This window comes from Athene noctua, chromosome 13 (genome assembly GCF_965140245.1).
Source record: "Athene noctua chromosome 13, bAthNoc1.hap1.1, whole genome shotgun sequence".
Taxonomy (NCBI): domain Eukaryota; kingdom Metazoa; phylum Chordata; class Aves; order Strigiformes; family Strigidae; genus Athene; species Athene noctua.
The window spans coordinates 4,066,291-4,077,693 of record NC_134049.1 but is presented as its reverse complement, the minus strand read 5'-3'; the positions used below and the strand labels follow the sequence as shown (position 1 = coordinate 4,077,693).

Below are 11,403 nucleotides of genomic sequence, written 5' to 3'. Positions count from 1 at the left end.
GTTAATGTTGTTACTACTACACTCAGACCAATAACTATGATTCCAAGACCTGAAAGATCCGAAAAAGAAAGTATATTCAAGTGTATTCAAATACCTGTTCTGCTTAAATGATGTAGTAAGAACTTGCCATTTTCCACAGAGGTTAGAGCAGACCAGTTGTAACTTTAAGGCCCTGAAATGCACTAAAACTTTGTCTCATAAAATACCTGACATGCACTTTTCCGGCAAAATTATTTACTCATCTTCCAAAGAGTGGCTGAAATGTAAAGAGTTTTATAAATTGAATATATCCACTGATCTGCATCAGTCTTTAAAATGAGAGGAAGAGATGCCTCATGCTTTCTGTGTCCAACGATGTCCAACCTGGAATGCTCTGACTAAGAAAGAACTGCTGCAAGGTAACAGAACTCCATGAATAGCCAGAAGCCATCCCTCCTCAGCCGTAGGCAGGAACATCTGAAATGTACTTCACAGACTGAACTGAAATCTGGGATTTATTAAAAATGACAACTCAAACATGCCATAAATTGTGATTAGAGGTGGCTAGAATTGTTACCTTCCAGTTCCTTTAGAGGTACCACTTGGTTTATCGTCCCTCTGGTTTGTCTCATATGAAAATAATACACAAAGACCTTTTTGGGCTTGAACGCATTAGTAACCCTAAGATTTTTACCTCCACGGACAAACCCATTAGTTGCTATTGCAGAAGTTGACAACCCAGTAATTGAGGTTACCATCGTGGCGAGAAGAATTATGATTACTCCAAGACCTGTCAGCAATAAGAAGATAAAATATTTTACTCATGTTCCATGATTCCTACAAATCATTCTCTCTTTAAATTGAATTTTCAGGCCAGAGTCAGAGCAATAAACTGAAAAGATGGTTTGTTGACCACTTGCAGTTTGCAGAACATTTCCAAGGAGTCCATGTCACAGTAGTAAATTATTCCCATCAGTCTTCAAGCAGTGATTCTTTCTGATAGGAATACCCTAGCCAGAAGTTCTCATGATTTTTAAAGGCTGGAGGAAATGAGCAAACAAGTGTCCCTTGGCATGGATGCTCATATCTGCCTTTAATATACATCCTGGCTGTTTAAGTGATTGACACATTAACCAGAGCTCCTGTAAGAATGCTGCTGTCTTTCAGCAGTTAATTAAATATTGAATCAGAGGAAGACTGACTGTATAGTTTCATAGTGCACCAGGACAAACTGTCTGTCAGGTAGAGAGACAAGACCTAAGTGCAAACCTCCTATATATCCCTACTTGCCAAGCTATCAAGTGCTGCACTTCCCCACTCTCTCCTCATCTCCCTCTTTCCCTGCAAAAAGTAGTTTTACTCTAACACAAGACAAATATTTGAAAATGGAAATACTGCTTTTTAGATGCCATTTACTTTAAAACGTGACCTGTAATGTATAATCTTAGAGAACTTAGACTGTTTCTCTTTTTAGCTGAACAGAAATCAAGCAGAAATAATCAAACATCTGAAGATCAGTGACAGGTGATTAGTTTTAGGTGAACTGGGTTTCAGTTTGAGTAAGACTCTGAAATCTGGGTATGTTTCCAGTCTTTGGCTATATGGTAAGGTTTCTGTTAACACTGTGAAACTGTGCTAGAAGCTAGAAACTATATGAGTAGGAGGTGCTTAGTATGATTTGGAATCATAGAAACATTTGTTGGAAGGGACTTTTCAAGGTCTGTAGCTCAGCTTCCCAGTCATAGCAGAACTATTGCCAACACAGGATTAAATCAGTGATGTCTCCGGTTAGCTGGGTCTTGAAAACCTCCATGGACAAAGATACCAGAGCCTCTTTGGACTACATGTTCCAGGGCTAGATTGCCTGCCCAGTGAAAAAGTTTTCATTTGTACAGAAACTGGACCTCCCATTCTAGAATTGCAGCCATTGCTTCTCTTAAATTTTCTGGCACTGCCAAGAAGGGTTTGGCTTTGTGGTTCCAGAATACTTTCTTGTTTCAAGTCAGGTGAAGAAATAATATGACATTTTTCTCTCAACATTATTGCTTCTATTCCCATTTCTATCTATAAGAAGAGAGGAAAAAAACTGAAAAAAGAGAGAAACAATTACAATTTGGTGCCAAACATGGAATCAGTTCTTAGTTTTATCTGAACTCGCTAGCGCTTACGGAATAGTTCTCTTGTTTCCCTAAGGTACCTACATCTTCACTGTGGAACTGAAGATTATACATTGCTTGTAGCAATATTTATTGACCAGGACTTGTCCAAATTGAAACTTGGTTCCTACAACTGACATACAGCTAGAAGTACTACAAACATATTGACTTATCTGCTGTATTTCTATTTTCGGGCTTCCAGATCAGATTCCTGAGTTCAGTTCATACTGGATGGTTACAGACATCCAATCCCTGAATGAATGTTCTTTGCTGCTTAAATTATAGCCGTGGTATCACAATCCTTTAAGATAAAGCAATGTAATGTGTGAGACAGAAATGATATACAACATAGTGTAGGATTTGAAGTGATTTGAACCTCTAATAAATCACGTTTATCCTATTGATTTCTGAACTCTTACGAGTCATGCACCCATTTTGTATGCAGGTCTGTATTAAAAAAAAATCCAGAAGGTCATTCCTTTTAGTCAGCTACTGTTACATAGAAGGATATTGTTGAACCATGCAAATTTTGTGCATGAGAAGTGGCTGAATATGACTTTTAATCAGCTGTTAACTCTTAAATTGAATAAATTAGATACATTATTCTTAGTAATTTGTAATTAATAAAATTAATAAAATTAATACTAAAACTACTTAATTCTAAGTAGTTTTAAAATTATTTGGTAAGTGCATGTACATCCTAAGGAGTAATTTTCAAGGATTTTCTCTTGCATTTTGCAATTCACGTTGTTAACATGTATATGATAAATAGGATCAGATATTTTGGTAATTTTGTGAGAAATAACTGCTTGGGGAAGGCTTTAATGTTAGTTTTAAAAAAATATTTTTATTTTAACATTTAAGAATTAAAGTGCATAAAATAAAGTGACTCAACCAAAAGATCGTTGTAATGTAACATAAGGTAACATAATTGTAATATTCAGAGACAGATTTTCAGTTAACATAAACTTGGTGTTTTTCCCTGCCTTTGGCTAACCAGTCCATGTATAGGTACAAATACAGACTTTGGAGAGTGCCCATATGTTAGGTGGAAACACCAGATTGGTTTTTGGACCTGTAACCTTGGCAGGGCTATACTGTCCCTTTTTTCCCAGCTGATGATAAACAGAGAACCTTGTTGGAACGTTATTTTTTTCCCCTGTAAGAGCTTTTGCCCAAGACAGTCTATCAGGATATGGAAATAATTGGGTTTTCTCTCTTTGGCCCTCTAATGATGGGGATATAAATGGTGCCCAGATGGTGGTTTAACTGACTCATTTAATTTCCATGTTAGTAGCAGTACCCAGTGAAATCCCTGAGCCTTAGTGATGATGATCTTCCATCGCTGTTCTCCTTAAGCAGCTTGGCTAGGGACTTAAAGCTCATTGCTTATAAGACATTCAGAAAATGCATTGAGAAATTATTCAAATGGAATTTGATGTCTCATTTTCAGAAGTAAAACTAACCTCCTTACATCAGGCATGCAGTTTTAAAACGCAACAGCAGAGCAATAAACCATCAGAAAGGAGAGACTGCTTATCAATGAATTAAAATGGTAAAATTAAATGTGAAAGCAGAAAGGCTGTAACTGATGTTGTTGCAAATTAATGTTAAAATCTGATTAAAGTTTAGATTGAAAACCAGGCATATGGCTGCTAAGTAAGTTGTTCTAAAATGAATTACTCTTGCCTATGGCTATTCTCACACCTCAAAACAAAGTAATACTTCTTGATGATCTCAATAAGTTACTAAACTGCCCTTAAAAACTAATTTTGCATGAAACCCCAGAGCAAAGTCTTGGCAATATTAAGATGCAGAATTTTCATGGCAAGGCATATACTTATGAGTGCCCTGGGCTGTACGCTCTCATTTGGTATGCATCATAAAATCAGCAAGCACCCCTTTGTCAGGCACAGTGCTGGAGCCACGCATGGAGCACTGCAGAAGTAGTAAAGTTCTTCCGCTTAGCTCTGGATCTTTTATTGTTTGGTTTTTGGTTGGTTGGTTGGTTGTGTTTTTTTTTTTTTTCCCTCTATTTGTGTCTCTGTAAGTTTGGGGCTAGATTGTTTTCTTAATAAGCATTTAATTTGTTTCTCTTTTTTTAAAAAGCTGAGTCTTGCTCAAGTGAAACTTCTGTGGAGTTGCTGTATTTTGTTGGAAATGAGTCTTCAATCGTGCAAAATTATGGAGATGTTTCAATTCAGTGTTTCATTTCACTTCTATTAATAAGGAATGATATTTATATTAAATCTGAATTTGAGCACTGAGTTTTGTCCAAGACCAGGAGAGTTGACGCCCCGAGGCCAGAGTTCAGACTCCAGCTCATGACTACTTAATATTTCCATTCTGATGGAATCCAAACTGTAATACTTGCCATCCACCTTTTGGATTGCTGGGGTTTTTTTATGACATCTGGGTGCCAGTCAAAGATTAGGGCCCCATTATTCTAGACTGTATGATCACGTAGCACAGAGCGACGCTGCCATTGCAGTTCACATTTCTGTGCTTCCAAAAGCAGCAACGCTAACATGGAAGTGGTACCACACAGCTACTGATACGCTGCACCTTAATGAGCTGCGCTTCTAGCTGCTGGACTCCTGCATTCTTGTGAGCACTTTCCTCTCTCACCGGTTTCACTGAACACTCAACAATATGCTAGATGGAGGCCTCAGGGCCCAGTCTCCCAGAGACTGGGATCTGGGATTTGGATTGATTAAATTGCACAAAGAAGAAGCAAAGATACAGGATACAATGAAGCGTACTTAGTTAATGTATATGAAAGCTGTGGCAGAGTTTTTAATACTTAGTGTTTCATAGTACACTAGTATCTAGTGCTGTGCTATAGTTAAAAATAACAAAATCCTGATGAGATGAGACCTCCTTCCAGTTCTGTTTTCATCTTTGCAGAGAAGTGTGAAGAAGTGTTGTTTTTAATATGTAGATGACAAGGTTTGGGATTCACAGATAAGCTAAGTGTGAACTCTTAAAGGTTAACTCTGTATGCACATATTAGAATTTGGCCCGAGTCATGAAGTTTACATCTGTTACAGGATCTAAATACAAATTTCACTAAAGCTTAGAAATACTCAAATGTGATGATCATATGCATAGTTAACAGATCTATGCCTCTGAGCAGTAATTTGGCTGTGAGTCTGGAAAATTCCAATAGTTTGGAGGATTAACATTTTTTACCCTGGCAAGCATTTGAAAACATTATTTCGTTCAACATGCAAATGCACATCTCAGATTATATATTAATCATGATCACGTATAGTTTATCCTCTTTATCCCTTTCACTGTTGAAAATGATATTAAATAAGATACATACCAATTCCTGCTTGACCTACAATCCAGGAAAGTCGAATAAAAAGCATCACACCCCAAATATTAAGCATACATCTTACCTAGGTTTTAAACAAAAAATACTGCATTAGTGCAATGTTGAAAGTAGTAACAACCAGAAGGGTGATAGTTTGCACTGCAGGCTTTTAAAAAGCACCCCAAACATTCCTCAAGTCCACCTCCCTCTCTTCTTAAAAGACCTTAGTGTTTTAGAACTAATCTTAAAGTTTGGGGTTTTTTAAAATTTTATTTTAGAAATGCAGGTAAGTTTCTCACCAGCACACCCTTCACCCATCCGAACTTGACAAATCCTGTTTTGTTTTCTTCTTCCTTGCTGACTGCTGTCTCATCTCCAGCGGTGCTTTCTCCATTAGCCACTCTCTCGACTGAGCCGGTGCTCACGGCTATGTTCTGAAGGATCACACAGAAAACAAATACATTTTTGTGCCAAGCAGAGGACACCTGGCTGAATAAGAGAGACATGGAATAAAGGAATCCCAAAGAAGATAAGGTTTTACTGTCTCTGGATTGGACTGCAATAATCTGCTCACACCAGGCATCAGCAGGTGGGCTTGCTAACAGTGAGAAAAGATGAAAGAATTGCTTAAGCAGAGTAAATACATTATTATCTGATACTAAATTGTCTTTATTGTAAACTGTATTCAACATATATGTTGTGTTGATATGTTAGTAGAGCATCTAACATAATGAGGGTCTCATGGTTGGCCTCCACATGCTGCTGCAAGAATTTATGAATAATGCTAAGTGCAGAAACAGGAATAATTACTCAGTAGTGAAGAGAGACCTAGCTGAGTGCTGCATGGCAAAGTTATGTGATGAACTCTGGTATTTTCTGTTGGATAAAGTACAAACATAATTGCAGCAGCAAATGGAGAGCATATTCTTGAAAACAGTCAGAGAAATGCCAGTGAAATGTAGTAAATAATGCAGTAAATGAATAATCCTTTCTGTGGTTTAGCCACTTCTGATATAACCATAGTAGATAGGATTAGGAATTGCCATATTTGTGGTGTAACCAGAATAAATAGCCCAGAGTTTTAGATTGTTCACATCCAGTTACAGACATAAATCTGTATTTTATCTCTTAAACTCTTCTGCCCCAGAATCTTTGAGGCAATTTAGCATCATGATATGTTTCTTGTGGCTTGAATAGGAATTATTTACAGTACTGAAGCTTATTGTCATTGCTGCTTTGTTTCTTTTAATTTTTTTTTACACAAAGTTCTGACTGGTTTTGCAGGGAGTTGGCATTAGGTTAACTACTGCCAGGTATTGTCTGGGGTCCTCTGCAAAGACCTTCAGGAAGGACCATGTACCTAGCCATGGTCTGGCACAGGGTCAGGAGCGTGTGTCACTTCCTGAGAGAATCAAGATGCTTTTAGGATTTGGAGGGGGATGAAGGTATTTCCAGATTAACTGAAGAGCTCAAGGAGGGGAAACATCTTCGATTCTGTGAAACATGCGAGGTTTTTTCATCTTGCTTAAGGTTGAAGGCTGTTTATGTATTTTGTCCATGGACTTAATAAAAAACAACAAATAAAACCAAAACAGACATAAAGATCAACTGTATATAAAGCTTAAGCTAATGTTTGGACTCCCCCCGTGGATGGGGGCTCTAGAGACACTATGATACAAGGTTGTAGAATGCCTTTGACACAGTAAATCCAGGATTGTGCTCACAAATGAGAAATAAGTGACTGGATAATACATTTCGACATGGATTAAACTTGATGCCTATGGCCCTTTTGGCCCTAAGTGGAATGAGAGTACAAGATCTATTGAAAGCCTGTGACTTTGAGCTCCTGAGTTACTCGAATACTTTTGACAATTCTTACCCTAAAATAATAATAGCTGTGTTTGCTCAAAATACAGTAAATGATTACAGTGAGTTAAGGAAGATTAGCAGAGTAATATGAGGGCTTTTTGCTACCGTGGTTAAAATTTCAAAGACAAAAAAAATAAAAGAGTTTAGTCTTTGTACTTGAAACAAGTTGTTTCCTATGTACTTTGAATTAATTTGTGCTCTCTATGCCATTATCATAAATTATGGCCTTAAACCTTCCATAAATGCATTTTAAATTGGTGTGCTTTAGTGAATGATTGGTTATTTACCAAGCAGCTGTACCTGTGCTACTCATGCATTAAGGATGTGAAATAAAAATGACAGAACATTTTTTAAAGCTACCAAAATAAAAGTTAACAACTTTTTTTTTTTTTTTTAAATCCTTTCCTTGTTTCAGAACCGTTTAGTCTTCGTCTCTCCTGGGGCTAAAGATGATGAGCTCATCAAGTCTCCGTAACAAGTGTGGAGAATAGCCAAGATGAAGAAAGGTTAGATGATTTCTTATGTAGGGTAAATATTAAGCCCAAGTAATTATCACCAGCCATCAGCTGTGAAATAGCACTTAGACTATTTTTTAGGTATTTAATTGGCGATTTGTGGCTTAATGTGTGCAAAACCTGACACATCTTGCTAAAAGATGACACACATTTGACTCCAGCAGTGTGGGAACTAGATATTTGAAGTTCCTTTCAGCCTGGCTTACATTCTGACATTTGAAAAATCACATATTTAAAAAGTGTATTAAATATTAATGTTTATCTTCTGATGTTAAGCCCAGCATCAAAGCACAATGGTAATGCTTATCTGATGTTCAGCAATCTGAAGTCAAACATATGTCACTTATCAGAAACTGGCAATGGGCTTTGATGGGACAATTGTCTTCAAGAATTTGAGTTTCAAAAAAGCTGGGGGTGACAGGGGTGGATTGCCTTGGGGTATGGTGTGATAAACCCAGATTTTAGAGTAAAAGTAATAAGGAATAAGGCATCTTCTCCAGAACTGCATCTTGGGCTATTAATCTGACACCCATCTGCTCAGCGTGGCGTTTCATCCCCTCCTTGGTGGTGTCTAGAGAGCCTGCTGCTGCGGGGGCTGGTGGATAGGCACCCCATCCACCTGCACATGCTGCTTTTGCCTCCCGATAGGAGCTCAGCCTTTTCATACCATCTTAATTCCCTTCCCTACTAATCTACTGTTTGGTGACCTCGTGTTTGTTGATTCTTCAGAATAAGCTCTGTTGACCAAAGTGATTTGTCCAAGGTCACAAAGTGAGTCTATGGGACAGCCAGGAATAGACTCCAGCCATGCTAATGGTGGGTCATTTGTTCCAGTACTGTGGTTAGTGGCTCCCAGACCAGGGCCACAACTCACATAAGGGCACAGTGGGTTGCCAGTGTAACAAAAATCCCATTACCTCTGACATTCACCTTCCTATTTTGCGAGGCATAAGATTATCCTTCTGTAAACTGGATACTGGAGAAAGTCTGGGAATGACTAAGCTAGATGATTCTCTTTCCTATTCCCTAACAGTCCCAACCTGTGTTGTTCGTTTTATTCTGGGAGAGAATTTGCCTTCTTTTTAATCTTCTCTAAGTGAAAGCCTTAAAAAACCCTAAACAAATATACCTAATTTTATTTAAAATAAACAAACCATTGAGAGACGCAACAGCAAAACCCCTGAATTTTCTGGTAATGGTCTAAACTGAAAATCCCTTAGTATGCTAATGTCCAGTATATGTTCATTCAGCGTTACATTCAAAGCCAAAACACTACTTTTCTCCTCTCTGGCCACTCCTGAAGTAAATTATTTCTGTAAGAGGAAGTTTCTTCTAGGCATAGAAATGTGTTTAGTCACTTCAGTAGCAGTTTATACCTCTGAAAATGAGTAGGGATCCCAAATTCATTTTCTTCCCTTTTCACATCCGCTTTGCATTCATTTTTGGAAATAAATGATGACCCAGGTAACCTGTTTCTCCTTTCTGTGTAAGCCATTTTATGCCGGTCTGTGGAGACCTTAATTTAAATAAGTCAGGCCAAAACTAGGAAGCTGTCTTAATAAGATCCTAAAGAATCAAGTCCTAATTTCCTATTTTTTTTTGCTTGATTTCATTATTTTAATCCTCTTTAGGACAGATGAATCTTCAGAGAACTGGAGTTTGAACAAGATCTCAATAAGCATCCAAAAATCAGATGCTTGTTCAAACTATTCAGACCTTAGAAGTACGTAAAACTGAGTGGAATGGTGAGGAGAGCATGTTTTCTCTGGAGATTTATCATTTCACTTTTGCCCAATACAGAAAAAGGATAGGGGGTTTTGCTTCACATTGGCATTTTAATCTGAGTTTGACTATAGAGGTGATCCCTCTCCTTCCAGCCCTGCCCCGACAAGTGCACAATTAAGAACTTCAAAAAAGGTTTGACTTTAATTCTGTAAGTAGATATATCCTGTGTCTCTCATCTGCTTTTTACAGAGAACTTGGTATTGTTGCTTAAGGGGGAAGAGTCTAATTTTACCCAAGTCAGTAGTGTATCATATTATTCCATTGTTTTGCAATAGGTTTTTTAATAATTAACTGTTTCAAAGTGCTTAATCTAGTTGTTCTTGACCCTGGAAGTTGTCATTACAGCTTTCCATGCTATCTATTTTGCATGAAGGTGAGTCTTCCACATAGGGAAATCAAGCCTTGAAAGATCTAGATAGGTGAATAGACAGCAAAATTCACCTACCAACCTATATGAGGCAGTAACACGGAAATTAGTGAAAATTTGGTATTTCCAACTTAATATTACCAACTTCACAAATTCTTTCCTGTGGCAGTTTTGAATGTGCAGACCCCAAACATTATACCCAACTAATGTGTATTCTTCTGGTGAGTAGCCATAGGGGGTGACAAAAGGGCATGTTTTGGTATTTTCATTATTCATTTACTGTAGTGTGTATGTGGGAAAAAAAAATGGAGCCTATAGGAAGAGTCTGCTAAGGGGAAGTTTTTTACATAAATCTATTGGTCATATGTATCAATAGTAAACTCCTACATCGTGTTAACCAAAAGTAGTTCCACTCAGAAGGGGAGAGGAGAAACAGCCCTCAACACCCTTGTTCTGGATTCTTTCTTGCTGTTTGAATGGTTTGTTAGAACAATAAACATGTTGTGCTTTGGATTTCTGATGAGTTAGAATTGCATTTATTGCACGTAATGTTTTTTACAATACTTGTAGATATATATATATATTAATGAATACAGCAGAGGAATCTGTGAAACTTAGTTATGCATTGATGTTAAATTCAAGCTTAGAATAAGTGTGAATTGTGTAGCTTGGTTAAATTATTAATTGATATTCATTATCTGCCATCCTAACTCTTAAGTGAAAGAGAAGAGATTCAGTAGTTCTATACTTTTAGTCACAATTAACCTATGTTTTTCTGCCTAATCAAGTACATTACTATCACCTTTTAATAAAAACCTTTGCTTTGAGCAGGGTACATGGCAGAAAACATATTGCAGCTACGAAAGGAAATATGGTAGGTGATTACTTGTACTTTTTCTCTTGGGTAAGGTCCATGAATTTAAGGACTTTCTCATATTAATAAACAGAATTAACAGCCTGGAAATGGAATAGAGAAAATTTGTGTCTTTTCTTTCCACTTACCTTTGCCAGTTGTTCATGAATTTCTAATAAGCTTGGTCTGCTGAGCTTATTCCCACTGACGCTGCCAGTGTTTCTATAATAATCAATTTTGGGAACTGGATCCACCGTGTTATGGCCAAAAGTCTGTAGATAATACATTTTAGTGTGAGTATCATAGGGATGTAAACTAGCTTCTGTTTTCTCCCCGTTTTGAAGGAAATTGTCATATAATTCTCTTTTTCCTGGTCTGTAACTGATTCTCAGTCTGTTATGTGCTTCGTCAGTAAAAGATGTTTCTTCGTAATGTGGTGGTTCCGAGCCCACATCCTCTTGGGATGTCTCATTGTTGTCATGGCTTTCATTAATTATGTTCACTTGAAACCGATTTGCATTTGGATCCAAGAATACATTTGGCGAATTATTCATTGACAT

General features: G+C 37.4%; 1 protein-coding gene across 1 annotated transcript in view; it reads right to left on the bottom strand.

Moving 5' to 3' along the window:
- Positions 1 to 11,403, bottom strand: part of SLC12A1 (solute carrier family 12 member 1) — a 47,293-nt gene extending 35,890 nt beyond the window's left edge. The window contains exons 1-4 of the mRNA XM_074916747.1: positions 10,993 to 11,403; positions 5,754 to 5,888; positions 5,464 to 5,539; positions 674 to 769 (exon numbers count right to left, since the gene is read on the bottom strand). Coding sequence (XP_074772848.1) covers positions 674 to 769; positions 5,464 to 5,539; positions 5,754 to 5,888; positions 10,993 to 11,403 — 718 coding nt within the window. The remainder of the gene's footprint in view (positions 1 to 673; positions 770 to 5,463; positions 5,540 to 5,753; positions 5,889 to 10,992) is intronic.